Raw genomic sequence first — 21,717 nt, forward strand, 5'->3', positions numbered from 1 at the left:
CTTGGCCTTCTTCTAACGATATGAACTCTGGCTGTCAGTAATACTGTTTTTTATTTCAATGTCTTTATAAATACGTCTTGGATCTTTCCTCGGTTCTTTAAACATGCTTCAAAACTTATTTTCTCAAGAAACCACCTCTTCATTTTCACACTTTGTAGCTAATGTTGATCGTGTTTCCATTCTTTCTATTTCTTAACTTCTTTGGTGCTTTTTCTCATGCTCATGTCTCGATTTCCAAACTTGCTTTGCCGTGAGGTACTTTCCACTCTATACATTTCACTGAAACTCCTTTCCCATGTCACTATAGACTCATTTCCATTGCGATCCTCAGTACCCTTTTCTCTTTTTTTGTTAGAGTTGATGATCCAAGTCTTTGTTATTTTAGAACTTCAAACTCAGTCCTTCATTGGCAATCCTGTTGCCTTTGTTAGCACTCCTTTTTGGTGCTATACTCTAATTGTTCATCATTTTCGATGGCGTATGAAAACATCAAGGTTTGGTATATAACCACCTTCAATTGCTGTTTCACTATCTTCACCTCATTTTGATTCTCTTTTGTCTAAAGTTTCATTCTCTGAGTATCTATTTGCCTTTATCTATGCACATTATAGAGGCACATTCATCCCTGTGCCTCTCCATTTCACTGTTCCCACTCTACTTTATCTTCTCCTAATTCCTGTATCCCTCCTTCCTTTCCTTTTCATTATCTTGATGCGATGTCCTTCGAACTTTGCTTCTCTATAGACATAGATTCATCTCCGATCAGTTTCAAATCTGATATTCGAGTTTACCATTTCATCAATTTCCCTGTGAATGACACCTGAACAGCTATTCCACACCTCTAATTTGGCCAACCTCACTATGCTTTCCAATATATTCAACCTATTGTTTCTTGTCTTAAAAACTCCCTAAACCTTCAAATTCTATTTTGTATGATTCAGCTTCAAATATATTCTTCCTCATGTTTATTCATATCCCTGGTTTCTTGTCTGTATTTTCTCAGTATCAATATCAGCACTCAGCTGACAAAGTTCTGTCAGCCTCTCCTCTTTTTTCCTCACTGTGATTTAATTCCCAAAGCTCGTAAACCTCTAAATACACTCATTTCTCTAACAATATACAGTACACCCACTTCTCTCCACTACACTCTAATCTTTTCTGAATCAACACACACCTCACATCTAAACTTAACACCCCTAGATCTTCTACTCATAATCTAATACATTAACACACTCTAAACCTTCCATCTTCTCATTACATCATGACATGATATAAATGACAGATAATATTAATCCTGAACCTTCTCTCCCTACAGACATACCAATCTCTGTGACAAAACACACCGACGTTCTCCCAGCGTTCCTTCATCAAGCTCACAATGCCCTCATCTCACTCTTGGACAATACATAATGTAATTGTTTTAACTCAAATCTCAGCTACACTTCAGAATTTCAATATTCAGTAACCCACTGACTACCATTATCCTCCTTTCACAGACATGTACCTCACCAGACATCTGAGCTGCACAAATCAAGAGGACTGCCTTGCTACACAAATTGTGCAGCAAACTTACCAGGGCACATCTACTGTCAACTGCAATCGGCAATGCCAAATCCTCTTACTTTCAGAACTTCATCTCATCTCCTTAACCAATCCCTCTGAGACTTTCCACAACTGCCTTGCACTAATCCCAAAACGTCTAAATCTTTCTGATCACTTTGATACTGTCACACACTTCTGTCCTCTCTTCACTCTAATTGCATCACCGGTCTAGCAAACACCTAGATTACAAGGGGGTGGGAGCACGCTGCTTGCATGCTAATCCTAGTCCTTCCAAGTGCATTATAGTATATGCAGTATTTGTACTCACAGTAGAAGGTATTCACCATCCCATATAGGCGCAGCTAGTGCTAGACATGTCTGGGCATGTGGTTAGGGCTATTTGTCTTTCATCATAGAGAGAAGCATTCCCTGGAATAGTCAGTGGCATAGCTAGGATTTTTGCCACCATCGGCGGCCCCTGCGTTTGCCGCCTGTGACGGCTGCAGGTAAGAGAGGGTGGGGTTGGAGGACGGCGCCCCCAAAACTCATGCCACCCAGGGCGGACCGCTCACCACCCCCTTGCTACGCCACTGAGTATACCTCATTTGTCTCCAACCACTCCTTTACAATCACATGGGACTCAAAGACACCTGTAACCACTCCTCTGCCAGGGCGTGTCCCACAAGGGGCATCCTTTGAGCCTCTTCTTTTCTCTTTATAACCACCTCCCTTTGAGATATCTTTCCCTCCTCGATTTCTCATTATCATCTTAATTCTTATTATAACCAGATTTTCTTCTTCTTTCCAAACTTCACATTTGACCTTCAAGCATATATAACCGATTTTCTCACAGCTATCTGTCACTGGATGTTCACTACAATTGTTGATCCTATATTCTGCCAAAACTGGAGCAGCAGTCATCCCCTCTTCCTATTCACCTTTCTCTCTGAACGACTCCGTTCCCCCCCGATTCACTGAAATTAACCTTATCAACTAGTAACTTTCGTGTCATTTTAAAACATCAATGAAGATGGAGGCCATCATTAGCAATATAGCTAAAGCAGCACGATTCCAACTAATTAAAACATGTAAAACCACCTCCATCAAGACTAATAGACGTATGCTTATACAATGTGATCCTGACTTGCAAAGATAAAAGTTTTCCCTTAGGTCCCTTAACCTAAAAAATATGTTTAAAAAATGTAATTTACATTTAAATTCTATATACTAATTTCAATACAGAAAGTGCGCATTTGAAGAAAAAGAATAAATCAGTATATTTTGGCTCTATGACATTACTTTGCAACTCCTTTCTCCTAAATATGTAGTTCTGTATCAGTTGGGCCTAATTCTACATTGAGTTGACTATTGTTTATTTTGCATTTGGTGGTAGCTGAACAGTTTGGAACAGCTGTGCATCAACTTTACCAATGAAAAACTGCAACAGTTTTTTAACCACCACATGTTTGTCCTGGAACAAGAGGAGTACAAGAAGGAAGGGATCGAGTGGGAGTTCATTGACTTTGGGATGGACCTGGCTGCTTGCATTGAGCTCATCGAGAAGGTAGATATTACCTAGTAATGCTAAAATGTAAATATATATTACATTTCTAAGCAACCATTCCTTTTGACTAATTCATCCTTTTTATTGTTCAAGCCAATGGGTATCTTCTCAATTTTGGAGGAGGAGTGCATGTTCCCCAAGGCCTCAGATGTTTCCTTCAAAAACAAGCTCTATGATCAGCACCTGGGCAAGTCCAACAATTTCCAGAAGCCCAAGGCGGTCAAAGGAAAGCCTGAAGCTCATTTTTCTTTGGTCCATTATGCCGGCACAGTAGATTACAATGTCAAGGGATGGCTGGAGAAGAACAAGGATCCACTGAACGAAACAGTTGTTGGATTATATCAAAAGTCATCCATGAAGATTTTGGCCAATCTTTATGCAACGTTTGCTGGAACAGAAAATGGTATAAAATCATGTTTTTTTTAACGAAAATGTGTGGAGATTCTGAATTTATATTTTGTTTTTCCTTTTTAGTAATTGATAGTTATCTTTGGTATCATAACTTCAGGCTGTTCACAATTGGGTTTCCTCTTACAATTGCACAGCTATAAGATTGTTTAAATTAACATTTTTGCAAAAGTATCACTGACATACCAATAATGCATGTTGTTTTTCACTTCTGACCTATATATGCACATTTCGCAACAGAAGGTACCAAAAAAGGAGCTAAAAAGAAGGGTTCTTCCTTTCAAACCGTCTCTGCACTCTTCAGGGTATGTCTATTTTATTGAATATATGTGCTTCACTTTGAATGCGTCTTACCTCTATTCTGTCTGTGACTTAAACTTAAATTCTCATTAATAAGCCATACGAACTCACACTTTATGCAAAATGGATTTGTTGACCATTCCTGGACATTTTCTCCAGTTTATGAGCAATGCAACCCGAAGCATTGAGAGACTTGACGCACTAAAAGTTAGGGAATAGAAAACATTGATCCAAAATTTATAGGGGGCGGGGAGGGGGGAGATTGAAGTGGCACTATTTCTACACTATACAAATTCTATCCACTATAAGATTGTTTCCGAACCAAGATGTAAGCTGTTTGCAAAGTGCCATGTCATAATTTAATGAGAAACATGAAAATATGTAAAACATGTGTTTTTCAGAATATTTTCAGAAAAATATTTGCAGAATGGCAGTTAGTGAGGAATTTGTGTCAGGAACATAGAACAGAAAGTAATAAGGGGTAATGCAACATGATTCTATAAGGGAGCATGATGGGATATGGGACTTTAAAAAAAGAACATCAAATAATTACATTAAAAAATACCAAACCTCTCTAAAAACAATTCCCAAAGTACAATAGATGCTACTATATTAATTCATTTATTTCCAATGTTATCACATTTTACCACATACCATATAATACTCCAGGAAATAATGAGATGAATACATTAGGAGGTGTGCAGTGTTTACTATCAATTACCTGTGCGCTGATACAAAATGTAATCTAGGACTGCCATTATCATAACTGAAGGGCCAGAGGAGACAGACATCATTGTACATTTTGGCTTTAATGTGTGCAACGTCTCATTCATCTAGAGGCCAGTTGCCATCACTTGTTGCTGCGGGAAGAGTACTCTCTGAAGATAAAATGCTCTTTTAGAAAAACAAAAGCTTACCAGACTTTACTGTCGTGACATTTATATGAAATTTAAAGTAAAAAATGGGCAATCAGATTAGCCATTAATACAGTTCAGATGGAAAATATCGTTACGGAAGTAGTTTGGAAATGCAGTTCATGCCAACTAACCATGACATGAAGCTAGAATTCTGAATACTTCACTGACTGCACATGATATTTTGACAATTTAATATTTATTGTGATAGAATTAATTAACCAGCTAAGTTTTGTGACTAGAAAGTTTGTTGTTCTTACCCACTTCATGCTGCAAACAGTCTAACCAAAACACAGATCTAGACTTATGAAGATCAGTGCGAATGGCATTAAAATGCATTGAACTTTAAGGGCTGATTTTTATGTCGGTGGGGCCACCACCGACAAGTTGGCGGTGGCGTTCCCATGACAGACAGACCTTTGGTCCGACCGCGGCATTATGATGCAGGCGGTTAGACCAACACCATTGGGGGGAAGACTGCTGCCTACCTTTTGAATGGTGGCAGTGCTGAGGTAGGGACCGCCGTTGGGATTACAATATCCCTTACCGACAGCCTCTTCATGGCAGTCTGACCGCCATGAAAAGGCTTTTGGAAAGGGACTTTAGGTGGTCCCAAACAGGGACCCCGTCCCTCGTGGTCCACTGTAAAGTGGCCCTGGGGGCGCATGTAGTGTCCCAAGCATATCAGCACACGATGTGCCATGCACCACATGGTGCACCCCACACCGTGCATGGATGTGCACAAAGTGCTCTTTTACACTGTGGCTTGTGCTGTGGCCCTTTCCTGGGCCGCAGCACCAGCTGCTTTGTTAATGAGCACTTTTCCGACCGCCAGCATGGCAGTCACATCCTTATTCAGTGGTCGGACCACCGACTTCTTGTCGGGCGGTCTCCGACCACCCGCTATCATAATTCAACCCTAAGTTACTGTAACATGCTTTATCATTGTGCATGACACACGTTTTCAAACATATCTTAATTAGTACTTTTATTGTAATTGTTCATTATTATGCATGCCATTTCTTGCACAAATTAATACATGTCAACAAAGAGATAAAATTCAAAGAATGCCCCTCATTGCTAAATTCTAAATATTGTGCACAAATTCCAGGAAAACCTGAATAAGCTGATGACAAATCTTAGAAGCACCCATCCACATTTTGTCCGTTGCATCATCCCCAATGAAACTAAAACCCCAGGTAACCTACAACATTTGAAAACATATAAGACGTAAAAATTCTGAATGTGCATTATCACATATACTCATGACCTTTATTGTATCAAGGTGCCATGGACCACCATCTGGTTTTACATCAGTTGCGATGCAATGGTGTACTGGAAGGTATTAGAATTTGCAGAAAGGGCTTTCCAAACAGGATCGCGTATGGGGATTTCAAGCAACGGTAGGTGACATAATCAAAATTGTTTATCTTTAAAAGTTTTGTGGTTTGCTTAAATTCAATAGCAAATAGAAGCATATGCAGGTAATAATATGAATATGTTTTCTAAAGCGATAGACAGACATGAGTTTCAGTTCCTTTTTACAAGTTATTTTTCTGACCAGGTGAAGTTGTTCCCTTCATTCCAAGTATTATGATCTCATACTTACGACATCATTATCTGTACACATTTAATTACCTAGAGGTACATTTGAGTTACTTCTGCACAAGTCACTTTACCATTATATGTTATGTGTCATTCCACAAACCACAGAGGTGGCAATACCTATTTGCGAATGCACATCTATACACCAAATCAGCCGGAAAGTTGTATATATATCTATGCAGTACAATGTGGTGCTCTCCAAGCAATAAGTCTCCATCCACCCTCAAAGAAACAACACTTTAAGGAGAAACGTCTCTGTAGAGTTAACGGATAACATGAACATATGCCGAGGCACACAGAATTAGTCCATATTGTAACTTAGGCAGTAACCAATGCAGTAATCACTGGGAGTCCGTTCAAGTATTTCTTTCCCTTTTTTTTCTTATTTTTTTCTTCTCAAAGATTCATTTGAAAAACACACTGGTAGCCAACATGTGTTTGGTACAATGGCAGAAATCAGAAAACAAGCAGAAAAGGCAAAACAGGGGGCAGGAAAACAGGGCAAAAGAGGGCAGAAAATGAGCAGAAAGGGCAAAACAGAGCAATAAACGAGCAGAGGAGGTACAAACAGAGGGCAGCAGGTAGACAGGCAGCAGAGGGTAGTGGACTGCGGGCAAACTGGACAGGAGAACTGTAGCAGGGGAGCTGGCACGAGAGCCTGCTCAATGAGGTCAGGATGCGGCCTCCATTAATTAGGTCCTGGGGGAGGGCAGGGTGCTAGGTGGCAGGAAGAGGGAATTGGTGTGAAGAGGGTAGAAACAAGCAGAAAAGGCAAAACAGATGGCAGAAACACAAACAGAAAAAGCAAAAGGCAAAATAAAAAGCAGAAAAGGCAAAGCAGAGGGAAGAAAAATTAGCATTAAAGGCAAAACAGTGCAAGAAATGAGCAGCAAAGGTAACAGCGAGCAAGAAACAAGCACAAGAGGCACAAACATAGGGCAGAAAAAGGCATAACAGAGGACAGAGAAGCAAGAGAAAAGGCAAAACAGAAAGCAGAAAATAGAAGCAGAAAAGGCAAAACAGAGGGCAGAAAAATGAGCAGGAAAACAGAGCAGACAAAGGCAAAACAGAGGGCAGAACAACGGGCAGAAAAGCCACACAGAGGGCAGAGAAGGCAAAACAGAGGGAAGAAAAACAAGCAGAAAAGGCAAGAGGCATAACAGGGGTAGAAAATGAGCATAAAAGGCAAATAAGTGCAAGAAACTACCAGAAAAGTTAACAACAGAGCAAGAAAGAGCACATGAGGCACAATCATACAGCAGAAAAATTAGCAGGAAAAGGCATTACAGAGGACAGAAAAGGCAAAATGGAAATCAGAAAACAAGCAGAAAAGGCAAAACGGGGCAGAAAAATAAGCGGGAAAACAGGGCAAACCAAAGGGTAGAAAAATTAACAGAAAAGGCAAAACAGAGCAAGAAACAACCATAGGAGGTACAAACAGAGGTCAGCAGGTAGACAGGCAGCGAGGGTAGTGGGCTGCGGGCAAACTGGAAAGGAGAACTGTAGTAGGGTGGCGGGCACGAGAACCTTTTCATTGAGGTCAGGATGCGGCTTCCATAAATTAGGTCCTGGGGGAGGGCACAGTGCTAGGTGGCAGGAAGAGGGAATTGGTGGGAAGAGGGAAGAAACAAGCAGAAAAAGGCAAAACAGACAGCAGAGAAACAAACAGAAAAAGCAAAAGGCAAAAAAAAAGCAGAAAAGGCAAAGCAGAGGGCAGAAAAACTAGCATTAAGGGTAAAACAGTGCAAGAAATGAGAAACACAGGTAACAACAGAGCAAGAAACGAGCACAGGAGGCACAAACATAGGGAAGAAAAAGGCATAACAGAGGGCAGAAAAACAAGCGGAAAAGGCAAAACAGAAGGCAGAAAAGGCAAAACAGACGTCAGGAAAATTAGCAGAAAGGTCAAACAGAGGGCAGAAAAGGCAAAACAGATGGCAGAAAAACAAGCAGAAAAGGCAAGAGGCAAAACAGGGGCAGAAAAACAAGCATAAAAGGCAAAACAGTGCAAGAAACGAGCAGAAAGGTAACAACAGAGCAGGAAATGAGCACAGGAGGCACAAACATAGGGCAGAAAAATTTGCGGAAAAAGGCATAACAGTGGGCAGAAAAGCAAGCAGAAAAGGCAAAATTGAAAGCAGAAAATCAAGCAGAAAAGCCAAAAGAGGGGGGCAGAAAAATCAAAAGGCAAAAAACCGAGCAGAAAAGCCAAAGCAGAGGGCAGAAAAACTAGCATTAAGGGTAAAACTGTGCAAGAAATGAGAAGCAAAGGTAACAACAGAGCAAGAAACGAGCATAGGAGGCCCAAACATAGGGCAGAAAAAGGCATAACAGAGGGCAGAAAAACAAGCGGAAAAGGCAAAACAGAAGGCAGAAAAGGCAAAACAGAGGTCAGGAAAATGAGCAGAAAGGCCAAACAGAGGGCAGAAAAGGCAAAACAGAGGGCAGAAAAACAAGCAGAAAAGGCAAAACAGAAGGCAGAAAAGGCAAAACAGAGGTCAGGAAAATGAGCAGAAAGGCCAAACAGAGGGCAGAAAAGGCAAAACAGAGGGCAGAAAAACAAGCATAAAAGGCAAAACAGTGCAAGAAACGAGCAGAAAGGTAACAACAGAGCAGGAAATGAGCACAGAAGGCACAAACATAGGCCAGAAAAATTAGCTGAAAAAGGCATAACAGTGGGCAGAAAAGCAAGCAGAAAAGGCAAAATGGAAAGCAGAAAAACAAGCAGAAAAGCCAAGAGAGGGGGCAGAAAAATAAGTGGGAAAACAGGGCAAAACAAAAGGCAGAAAAATGAGCAGAAAGGTAAAACAGAACAAGAAACGAGTAGAGGAGATACAAACAGAGTTCAGCAAGTAGACAGGCAGCAGAGGGGAGTGGACTGCGGGCAAACTGGACGGGGGAGAAGTGTAGCGGGGGGCTGGCACGAGAACCTGCTCAATGAGGTCAGGTTGCGGCCTCCATTAAGTAGGTCCTAGGGAGGGCATGGTGCTGGGTGTCAGGAAAAGGGAATTGGTGGGAAGAAGGAAGAAACATGCAGAAAAAGTCAAAACAGACGGCAGAGAAACAAACAGAAAAAGTAAAAGGGAAACAAACAAACAGAAAATGCAAAGCAGTGCAGGAAACTAGCAAAAAACGTAATAACAAAGCAAGAAACTAACACATGAGGCACAAACATAGGGCAGAAAAAGGCATAACAGAGGGCAGAAAACCAAGCAGAAAAGGCGAAACAGAAGGCAGAAATATAAGCAGAAAAGGCAAAGCAGAGGACAGAAAAATGACCAGGAAAACAGAGTAGAAGAAGGCAAAAGAGAGGGTAGAAAAACGAGCAGAAAGGCCAAACAGAGGGCAGAAAATCGAGCAGAAAAGGCAAAACAGAGGGCAGAAAAACAAGCAGAAAAGGCAAGAGGGCAAAACAGAGAGCAGAAAATGAGCAGAAAAAGGCAAAACAGAGCAAGAAATGAGCAGAAGAGGTACAACCAGAGGTCAGAAGGTAGACAGGGAGCAGAGGGTAGTGGACTGCGGGCAAGCTGGACAGGAGAACTGTAGCAGGGGGGCTGATACGAGAACCTGGTCAGTGAGGTCAGGATGCGGCCTCCATTAGGATGGTCCTGGGGGAGGGCAGGGTACTGGATGTCAGGAAGAGGGAATTAGCGGGAAGAGGGAAGAAACAAGCAGAAAAAGGCAAAACAGATGGCATAAAAACAAACAGAAAAAGCAAAAGGCAATAGTCAAAGCAGAGGGCAGAAAATCTAGCATGAAAGGCAAAACAGTACACAAACCGAGCAGAAAATGGTATAACAGAGCAAGAAACGAGCACATGAGACACAAACATAGGGCAGAAACAGGCATATCAGAGGGCAGAAAAACAAGCAGAAAAAGCAAAACAGAAGGCAGAAAAATAAGCAGCAAAGGCAAAACAGAGGGCAGAAACATGAGAAGGGAAACAGAGCAGAAGAAGGCAAAACAGAGGGCAGAAAAATTTGCAGAAAAGGGCAAACAGAGGGCAGAAAATGCACAAAACAGGGGCAGAAAAACTAGCATAAAAGGCAAAACAGTGCAAGAAACGAGCAGAAAAGATAACAACAGAGCACGAAATGAGCACAGGAGGCACAAAAATAGGGCAGAAAAATTAGCAGAAAAGGTATAACAGAGGGCAGAAAAACAAGCTGAAAAGGCAAAATGGAAGGCTGAAAAAATAGCAGAAAAGGCAAAGCAGAGGGTAGAAAAATGAGCGGGTAAATTAGACAGAAGAGGGCAAAACAGAGGGCAGAATAAGGAGCTGAAAAGCCGAAAACAGAGCAAGAAACGAGAAGAGTAGGTACAAACAGAGGTCATCCGGTAGATATGTGGACTGCGGGTGAGCTGGACAGGAGAACTGTAGCAGGGGGTATGGCAAGAGAACCTGCTCAATGGGATCAGGATGCGGCCTCTATTAAGTAGGTGCTGGGGGAGTCAGGGCGCTGGGTGGTGGGAGGAGGGAAACAGCGGGAAGAGAGAAATGACGGAAAGAGGGAAGAAAGTAGCAGAAAAAGGCAAAACAGACAGCAGAAAAAACAAATAGAAAAGATAAAACAGAGGGCATATAGACGAGCAGAAAAAAGCAAAATAGAGAGGGCAGAAAAATGAGCAGAAAAGGCAGAGGAGGGAAAAATAAAGGTCAGAAAAACAAGCAGAAAAGGCAAAACGGAAGTCAGAAAAACTAGCAGAAAAAGGCAAAACAGGGCAAAAAATTAACAGGAAGGGTAAAACAGAAGGCAGAAAAATGAGTAGAAAAGGCAAAACAGAGCAGAAGAGGGCAAAACAGCTGGCAGAAAAACAAGAAGAAAAGGCAAAACAGAGCAGGAAATGAGCAGAACAAGCCAGAACAGGGGGCAGAAAAACATGCAGAGAAGTCAATAATGTACAGGAAATTAGCACAAAAAAACCAAACTAGAGGGCAGAAAAATAAGCAGAAAAGGCAAAACAGATAAAGAAATGAGCTGATGAAGATAACGCCACCTAATTTCTACCTTAGAAACGCTATCATTATTTCAAAGAGTTACTGGACCTACACATCAGGCGGGGCACCCTCTCGATCTGATCTTCTCTAATTTTCCCAGCCTTAATTGTGAGCCTCCCATTGCCTATGACTTGGACTGACCACCACCTTGTCAAGTTTAGTTTTTGTACACCAACTGACTCCAGGCCCTCCGCTTGCTCGGACACTAAACTAATACGGCCCTGGCGAAACCTGACCCCAGAAGCATTTTCTTCTGTTTTTATACCCCCTAACCCCCATATCACAAACATCAATTCAACTGTAGCCCAACTAGAAGCATCGATTAGGGGCACTCTGGACACCATTATACCTGAAACCACAGTCAAGGTGAAATCAATAGCTTCGCCTTGGTTCACGGGTGAACTCAAAGCGGATAAATCCGCGAGTAGGTCGGCGGAAAGACTGTGGAGAAAGACTGGAACATCTGAAAATCGGTTGAACTATAAACGGGTTCATGCTAAATACTTAAAAAACATAAAAGCTGCCAAATCCGCTTATCTCACCCTAAGGATTAATAAAGCCGCCCACTCGAGTAAAGAACTATATAAAATAGTTAATGAGTTTACTTCTCCACAGGTGGAGCAGCCGGCATTTTTGCCCACTGCTCAGTGGGTTGACTCGCTTGCAGTCTATTTTGATAATAAAATAAAGACTATCTACTCCACATTTGCTGTCCTTAAACCAGATATCCGTCAAATTGGTGAAATCTCTCCCCGCCACCTCTCTTCCCCCTCCCACATTGAGTCTCCATCCATTGTGGAGTTTGAGCCCACCACCACGGTGGAAGTATTAGAAGCTTTCATGAAGGTGAAATCTGGTTCCCCCACAGATGCCTTGCTCCCGCGTAAGTGTGATAAGATCTTTCCGTCACTGGTTGGCCCCCTTACCAACATTTTCAATGCCTCTTTTAATTCAGCCTCGTTTCCCAGTTGTTGGAAGGTGGCCCAGATTAAGCCTATTCTAAAAAAAAAACAATAGTGACCCTACCACTTTGTCCAATTATAGGCCGATCTCGCTTCTGCCTTACTTCGGGAAGGTACTGGAACATCTTGTTAATACGCGAGTTTCAACTTTTATAGAAGAACAGGGTCTCTTTGATCCCTCGCAGTCAGGGTTCCGCCCTGCCCACGGGACCGAGACTGCTGTGATGGAGGTAGTGGACAACATTCGTCTCACTCTTGACAGGGGTGAGTCTGCTGTCCTTATCCTATTGGATTTATCGGCGCCTTTGACACCGTCTCCCACAGCGTTCTCTGTCAACGACTGTGGGAGATTGGTGTCAGAGGCAAAGCCCGTGCTTGGTTTGAGAGTTATCTTGCAGACCGGCTCACCTATGTAAAGGTTGGCACCCTCAAATCCAGTAGGATCCCCCTCTCTGTAGGAGTCCCTCATGAATCTATCCTAAGTCCCCTGCTTTTTAATCTTTATCTTACCCCCCTAGCCAACATAATAAAATCATTTGTGTTTTCAACAGTGTCTTACGCAGATGACACTCAGGTGTTGATTACCTGCAGTTTGGACTTTCTTGATACCCGTTCCAGATTCCAGAAATGCATGATCGCGATTAAGGACGGGATGAGTACCAATAAACTCCAACTGAACTGCAGCAAGACAGAAATAGTGCTGTTTGGTAAAGCCAAGCAGATATGGTCACAAGATTGGTGGCCGCCAGAAATGGGACTCTGCCCAGAGCCTAAGGAGGTGGTACGTGATCTGGGAATCATGATTGAATCTACCCTTTCTATGAAGTCCCACATCAATCTTGTGTCCCGTACCTGCTATGGCATCCTACGCAGGCTGCGTAAAATATTTAAGTGGCTTCCCCTTGAGTCTAGGAAACCTTTGATTCGGGGGCTCATTATCAGTCGTTTAGACTATGGTAATGCTCTGTTTGCCTCTATAAATGAATGCCTGTTGACCAAGCTACAAACGGTTCAGAACGCCGCAGCTCGTTTGGTGCTTGGCCTGTTCCCCAGGTCATCAGCCCTGCCTAGTCTCAGGGAACTACACTGGCTCCCGGTGAGCCAAAGAAGTCACTTTAAGATACTTAGTATCGTTCATAAGCTTCTTATGGGAATTGGTCCTTCCTACCTAGCAAATAAATTGGTTTGGTATAATCCTCCCAGACTTTTAAGATCTAGTTCTAAATGCCTTCTGGTCCAGCCAAGGGCCAGAACCACGAGAAACAGCTGTCGGGCTTTTTCCTATATAGCCCCCCTACTCTGGAACTAACTGCCCCTTCTTCTGTCATCCATATCCAATCACTCGGCATTTCGGAAGGGTCTGAAAACATGGCTTTTCCCTAATTAACCTGCGTCACTTCTTTTAATTCATGGTTGCTATCTCTCCCTGCTAAGAGCCTCGAGACCTTTTTGGTGATATGTGCGCTATATAAGAATTTATGACTTATGACTTATGACTTATGAGGAGGCACAAATTGAGGGTAGCAGGCATTGGCGGCTTCTCCGATATGGCAGAGGAGCATTGCCCCACTGCTTTTGAGCAGTGCACAGTAAAGGAAATATAAAATGATAATAACTTTAAATTATTATCATTTTATGTTTCCTTTGCGGCGGGTGGGCGGTGCTGCTCTGCTGTCGGAGCAGAGCAGGGGAGGAGTAGTTTGCCCACTTCTTAGTGAGCAATGACTGTTTGGTCAGCCCTCTCGGGCCCCCCAAACCAGTCATGCTGCACTTAACCTGTTCTCCATACAGGCTGCATTACAGCCTGCATGGATAACATGCCCAGTTCTCCATTCCCTGGTTGAGCGTCCGATCAGGATCTCAAAACCAATCACAACGCTGCATTACAGCGTTTTGATTGGTCAGGGGAGCCTGGGTGCCTACCAATCACAATGCTGCATTGTAGCATTGCGATTGGTCTGGGGAGCTTGGCTGTTCTTCTTGGCTTAATAAGGAGGAGAGCAGGAGCAGAGACGCGGGACCGGCTTCAAGGTAAGTGAATAAATATATTTTTTTCTCCATTGCGTGCTCCTGCGCTCCACTCCCACACCAAGCGGGTCTTGCCAGCAGGTAGACAGACAGCAGAGGCTAGCAAACTATAGGCAGGCTGGACAGGAGAACTGCCACAAGGACCTGGTCCCTTTATTGTTTACTCAGTAGAAGGCTGACTCTTAACAATTATTTTGAGAAACAAATGGTCCATATCTAACAGTGATGTAAGCGAGTTCAAGAGAGCTGTTTGTTATTCAGCTAGCCAATGCTTCTTTCTAGGTATTTAAATGAAAGGTGTGGTAATGATCAATATCACAGATCTATAGACTATGGATTGGTAAACTGTTTAACATTCAATTAAAATGACTACAATTATTAGATGTCAAGTGAATTAAAAGTATATGTATATAGTTATGATATGTTAATTGTCAAACATAATGAATATGGTAAACATACACATTGATCCAGACCCACTTATGCGTTGGACCAGAGTACACTTAAAAAGCATATTATGGCATGTGGTAATCACTTGAGGTTCCACATCCAAATTAATAACATACGATTGAACGAAATGGAGTTTTAGGATTTTAGTGTGGGTGGTATTAAGGGGAAGTCAAAATCCATTTGGTCATATCAACATTCAGGTGGGTCTGTTCTTATCATATACAATAAGTAGGCTTAGTCACTTCCTCGCTTACTCACTTCATTCACTGATCATTTTATTAATTTGCACCGTCATCCCTTCTTGTTTGCTTGCCTTAGTGTAAATCCTAACTACTATCATCTACTACAATTCCTGCATATTTTGCCCTAATCACCTTCTATTCTCCTTTACTGGTGAAGAGGATGTCTGCTGAAGAACTCTGCAAGTTCTTCATTTCACTCCTCATTAATTCTGTTATTCAACACTGCCACTTCCTTCCTACATTATCTTGATATATACATTGCTGTTTCATTTGATATTCCCATCTTCACCTCTACTGTCTCAGAAGCATTCACATCATGCAGGCTACAGCTGCTTCTGTAGTAGGCTAATGCTGGTTGTCTCCTATTTCCTAGTACCCTCTCTAGATTAGAAGCTTTCACAATGCTTAACTCACTAATCATGGAACCACGTTTAAGTTATTCACTGAATATTAGGCTTACAATGACACAATGAATCATATCTTTTAAAGGAATCCCATTGATCAGCCATTTTTCCAGTCATGCCTTCTATCAATCATTTACTTTTTTCATATGGATAATGATGTCTCTATTTTCTTTTCTAAATTGTATTTTATTAACTATTTTGTGTTCGAGACAGTATGAACTAGACTGTTTTGAGGTACACTATTGTTTGTGTTAACTACTTAATCAATCTATAAATTACATATTTCATCTCAATTTGAGTGTATCATTTTGCTGTTTTGAATGCCCTTTCTCCCTCATTGCTGCAACCTATATGTACACACATATTCTTCCTTTTCCAAACAACTCTCTTGACTTGTTTCTCAATACTCATGTTCACCTACTAGTACTCGATCTCTGCTTCCACAGTAACATTTCTTCTATAACGTCATCAGCTTTATTCTTGAAATCATTTTTACATAGAGAAACATATAGAAACCCCTAAAATAGTTTCTTAGTCCAAGGAACCCTTATTTCTGAAAATATTTAGGCCAGAAAAAGCAGGAAGCACAATTCATTGACAAGAATATATATTTGTAAGAGACTTCTATCATCTATATTAATCAACGTATGCATAAGAAAACAAATTAAAGCATATTCCTGTGTTCTTGTACTTCCTGATTATTTTTCAAATATCAAACTATCAAATCAAAATAAATTGTGCTTAAACATCAAAATAAAGTTCTCATCCAAATCCAGTGTCAACTCTAATTTCATTGGCAGTGATCATTTTGTTAGGTTTCACTGTCCTCTCCCTTTCTGGTGCGCCTTCTTTACATATATTTTAACATCTTTCAATCTTCAATAGCCTATATAATGGGTTAGATATTAGAAACACAAAAATGTACATGATATCAGTATAATACTAATTAAAAAAACATAGAAATCCTATAAATCTACAAAATAGTGAACAAAGTGACACATTCTAAACAGCAATAATTCCCCAAATTATCATACTCTGACAAATATTTTTAAATAAAGAAAAATAACATTTTGAAACAATCTGGAAACTGAGAGATCAAAAAACGACTAGAAATCCAGAAAAGTCTGAAAGGTATTCAGCAAGCAAAAGGGATTCTCAGAACCTGACCTGCATATGTGGACAATGCTTCTTGTCTGTACAGGGCTTGCCTTTCAGTTGTCAATGGTGAGGCAGCACCATCAAATAAACACTGACACATTATAGCTAATTACGAACTAAAATATGAACTGCAAAAAATCAAAGAGGCATTTGGTAATACATGGAGATTCCTCTAATATTGCAATTACCAGAATTTTTTTTCTTTATATTTTGATGGTTGTTAAGAATTTTTTGCTATATTCCACAACATTCTTTCACAGTTTATTTTGTTAGCACTTATTTAATATTTCACAGTTTATCATTTCACAAATGTGCTGTGAAAGCTGCATCATCACAAAGTGCAAAAAATGCATTTTCTCCCAAATGACCTGCACAAAAATGCTATTTTGTCCATCTCTGACGATGCTGAAGTTAGTTTGTTAGCTTTGTTCATTAATCATCACAGCCTTAGAAACAGCTTACTTGCCAATTGCTTTCTTCTGATAGTTCATATAGATGATAGAATCTTCTTTTGCATTCCTGTACTTTAGTTTCTATGTTTTCATCTATTAATATTTAAAATAACTTCTATATGTTATTTTGGTTAGGTGTGTTTTGTAGTTAGAATTGAACTGAAATAGATGTTTCAATAACCATTGTGTTTTTAAACTTTCAGATACCGTATTCTGAATCCCAGCGCCATTCCAGAAGGACAGTTTATAGATAGCAAGAAGGGATGCGAAAAGTTACTGGGGACCATAGAAATTGATCATACCCAATACAAATTTGGACACACAAAGGTAGTTATTCCTTGTCTTTAATGTCTGATCAGGGATGAGCCACGATTAGATGGTGTGACAATTTTTATAAGGGGGTTTATGAATTGTAACATTGCTGTGTTATCACTGTGGAGGGTAGAGAGCATAATAGAGGTGTTTGCTCTTGCACAATATGCCACGTTGGCAGAAACAAGGAATTCAAATACAGCATATTTTAAATCACAATTGAACACGTACAATAAAAAAGCATAATAACAAAAATGTATGTACAATACTTTTAAAGCATGGATGTATTAGAAATAATTTAGGTATAATACTACAATAGTGATTATTGTTGTTGTCTCAGATTTATCATCTGTTAATTTTGTAAAGCATGCTAAACCTAAAATAGGTGAAATTGAGGGTCAACAAAAAAACGACACTAGCTAGCAAACTGACATTTGTTTTAGAAAAAAAACAGGCAGTTAGTCTGTGGTAACACAAAGGTAGAGGCCCATAACTTGACTTCCTGAACCGCCAAGGCTTGGCTTTTAGTGAGATTGTGTTTTAACTATAGGGACCCTAAAAATATTTGCATTAGTTTATCTCTGTCAGGAAAGGCAGACAAAGTCACCGTTGTACCATATACACCACACATAAATGTTGATACCTGCAACTAAGACATGATGACCAACTAGTCTCTTCCAACTATTCAATATCTGCAGTTATGTATGTGTTCTATTATTGGAAAGATATGAGAAGTGGTTACACTATATAAGTTTTGCCAATGTTCGCCAGTTTCAGTGGTTCATTGAAATGCATTTTATTCCTATCTACATTTTTTTTAAACAAATCAATGTGTCCAAGTGTAGTCTGTCTTTATGGGTTTGCCTGTTTCTATGTTTGAGATGTACTTACAAATGTTGATTATTATCTTCTCATTCAGGTGTTTTTCAAAGCTGGTTTGCTCGGTACACTGGAAGAAATGCGAGATGACCGTTTAGCGCTCTTAATTAGACGCACGCAGGCTCTTTGCAGAGGTTATTTAATGAGAGTTGAATTCAAAAAGATGATGGAAAGAAGGTAACATACATATTATTTGTCCTGAAACAGCATTCAATCATGTGAAAGTATTCCTCACAAATAAAGGACCTTCCTTTCATTCCTTTACCATTCATATTAAGGACTTAGGACCAAACAGACATTTATGAAACCCTTTCTGCCTCAAGGAGTGATAATACTTCCTGCATGATCCTTCTTATAATTTTCAAAATAGGTACTGCTGTAGACCCTTTCAGTGCTGGACATACCCCTTCATATGGCTGTTGAGTAGTGATTGTAAGTTCCATATGTGTGATACACTAATAGCCACACACTTTGATATTGATTCTGTAATCTGGAGAAGGTCATCCTACTTTGCAGAAGCATAGGGGTAAGTCAGGAGTGCAGTTAGTATGTACTCACACACATACGCTTCTGTGCAGGGTAGCAGTGTAACTAGTGGTACACTAGTGCTATACTGTTGGTGGTTCCTTACTAGAGTAAACTTAGCACATGAAATTCCTGTCAAGGGTCATTATCTTGTTATGCCCAGAATCATGGTTGGAGATACCAGCTGGAATCCATTTATCTTAACCCCAGTATCACCACCCGTTATTTCTAGGCATTTTGTTAAACCGTCCTATGTTGTCACTGGCAAGAGGTTACATGGTATATAGATATAAAAAAAAAAAAAAATGCTTATTAGTGTGCCCATGACTAATGCACGTAAAAATATTTTGATCACCTGGATACTTAGTTTCTTAAAATATAATTGTATTTCAGGGAAGCAATATTCACCATCCAGTATAATATCCGTTCATTCATGAATGTCAAACACTGGTCCTGGATGAAACTTTTCTTCAAGATAAAGCCTCTACTGAGGAGCGCTGAGAATGAGAAAGAGTTTGCCAACATGAAGGAAGAATTTGCGAAAACAAAAGAAAACCTTGCCAAATCAGAGGCCAGGCGGAAAGAACTAGAGGAAAAAATGGTAAAACTTCTCCAAGAAAAGAATGACCTAATGCTTCAAGTCCAATCTGTAAGTAACCACGTCTCTGTTATTGATTTTTTTTAGTTATTGGTGATATTTTTTAAAAATACAACTGTAGCCATGTAAATATGTCTATAGATGAGCTCGTGTTTGAGAAATTGCTCTCAAAAGACATGCATGTTTTGCTAATTTTGTGGCTAGACCGCCAAACCACTTATGTGGCGGAGTCCGGTCCTAGCCTCCAGCAATCTGAAGGCTGCCCACTATTAAAATAGTGGGCTTCCTGCCACTTTAGTGGGGAAATTTCAGTCAAACTGCTTTGTGAATGCAGAGGGGGGCATTTTCAGTGAAAATAATAATATTCGATTGGCCACAAGTTTGTGACTCAGCCAAAATAAGGGATTTGTTTCTAAAAAAATCAGATGTCCCAGAGATCGAGGGTTTTTCCATTTTCATTTGGGGCATGTTTTCTTACCTGGAATTGTCATGCATAGCATTGTCGAGCCACACAGCCAAAATCAGCATTGAAAGGGCCACAATAAGTGGCAGATAGGCTACTAGTTAGACGTTTTCAATGGGGAGAAACCTGAGACTCTGCTCCTGGAAACTCAGCTGTTTCCCTGACACTAAGGGGGTCATTCTGATGGCGATCTGCCTGCCATCCCAACTTGATTTACTCCCTGCAATATTATTATGGCGGGGGATTTCGTGGCGGATGGAAAGTCCGTCCGCCGCTTTTCTGCCAGTCGGCAATCGTTACGATTGCCAGCCGGGCGGACTTGGCCACTAATATGGTGGCGGTGCCTACCAGGCACCGCCAACCATATTAGGATGGGTGCGGTAACTGGCCTTTCCATGGCGGCGATGCCACCATGGAAAGGCTGGCAGGGATGTGCTTTGGGGGCCGTTGCGGGCCCCCACAGGGATTGGGGGGGATGGGGGATGTGCTCGTGGCTACATTCCCATGCACTAGGTGGCAGGCACCGCGCGCCGCAATGCCAAATATGCACCCGCCGCAATGCCAAATATGCATAATGCGACCGCCAGGTTGGAGGTCGCATCCTAATAAGCGGTGCGGGACCGCCGCACGCCTGGCGGCAGGTCCCAGCACCGCGAGGATGGCGGGCGGACTGAAGTCCGCCCCCCATCCTAAAGGACCCCTAAGTGAGTCAGCAAAATTGTGAGTGTGGTGGAATGGGATATCCATCAATTTATGCTGGATGTTGCATTCCACCAACACCCAAATGAGGCCCATCTTCAGCTATTGAATCACTCATGCAATCAATAAACTTGTTTGTTTGATTGTGTGAATTGAAAAATAAATGACATGCTTAATTTATTTTACCGTAGAACTTTGGTTTTCAAATAATTAGTCAATACATTAATTGCCCCATTATGGTCTTTTGCATGTAAACATATGTTACAATTAACAATAGTAAACATTCAGAATTTTCAACTGTATTTAGTTTGTTTAGCATTTTGAGTACATGACACTCTGGCCGTATGAGCTGGCCTTTCACAAATATTGCTAAGGTGCTGGCTTCTCCAAATCTCGTCTAACCATGATAACTATGTTATTATTTTTAAAATAGAGTCATAGCGTAAGTCTAAGGAAATAATCTGTTGAAAAGGGAAAGTTCTTATTGTCCATTTTAACCCCATTTCCAATGGAGATGTGTTTCAATTACACGCTTCACTGTTTCCCTGAACATCTTAGAGTACATGCTCTTTCATGTTGTTGTACATATTGTCTAACATATGTATTCCGCCTATTTCTGAGGCGTCCTATTGTTACAGATAAGGGGCTGAGACATCGTTAGATAAATGTAATTTGCCAAAGTTTGTCCCCATCATTTAGTCAGGAAGACAGTGTCCCATCTCTTTTCCACCAGTTCTTCAGCTGATGACTTGAACACTTCTTGTGCTCTCTTTTTTTTGATAAAGAGAGGTTTGTAATAAAATAAACATTTCGTTGTGCTAAAAGGGGTCATTCATCAAGTTCACGTCATGCATTTGATCTTGTTTTGCAGAAGAGATGCTTGCTCTGAATATATCTACTTGTAAATGTGGAAAGGTAGGCCCATTTAGGACCATTATAGATCCAAACAGGCAGAATTAAGTTGTAAATTTCAGAGATCCAGTGATCCTAGTGTTTTACATCCCATCATCTTTATCTAGTATGCAGTAAACTACCAAGTTTCTAAAACTTAAATGCTTGTGATGTTGTTTTACTCTGTTCAAGTTTACAGACATCAATCAGCTATGCACCTACCATGATTAAATATGACAGTCCTAATGCTCAGGTGCACTGCTACTTTAGCTGTGGTCTCACCCACTCCCCCTGTATGCTGTTTGTGAGTAGCCCTTGTGTAGAT

At 40.9% G+C, this 21,717-nt stretch overlaps 1 protein-coding gene across 1 annotated transcript in view; it reads left to right on the forward strand.

The window, feature by feature from the left end:
- LOC144770324 (myosin-3) overlaps positions 1-21,717 on the forward strand; it is a 100,177-nt gene that overhangs the window by 40,493 nt on the left and 37,967 nt on the right. Inside the window, exons 14-21 of the mRNA XM_078654756.1 lie at positions 2,936-3,106; positions 3,200-3,509; positions 3,755-3,819; positions 5,840-5,927; positions 6,014-6,131; positions 17,229-17,352; positions 18,257-18,393; positions 19,135-19,390. Of these exons, the coding sequence (XP_078510882.1) occupies positions 2,936-3,106; positions 3,200-3,509; positions 3,755-3,819; positions 5,840-5,927; positions 6,014-6,131; positions 17,229-17,352; positions 18,257-18,393; positions 19,135-19,390 (1,269 nt within the window). The remainder of the gene's footprint in view (positions 1-2,935; positions 3,107-3,199; positions 3,510-3,754; positions 3,820-5,839; positions 5,928-6,013; positions 6,132-17,228; positions 17,353-18,256; positions 18,394-19,134; positions 19,391-21,717) is intronic.

Source organism: Lissotriton helveticus, chromosome 7 (genome assembly GCF_964261635.1).
Source record: "Lissotriton helveticus chromosome 7, aLisHel1.1, whole genome shotgun sequence".
In the NCBI taxonomy this organism is placed as follows: domain Eukaryota; kingdom Metazoa; phylum Chordata; class Amphibia; order Caudata; family Salamandridae; genus Lissotriton; species Lissotriton helveticus.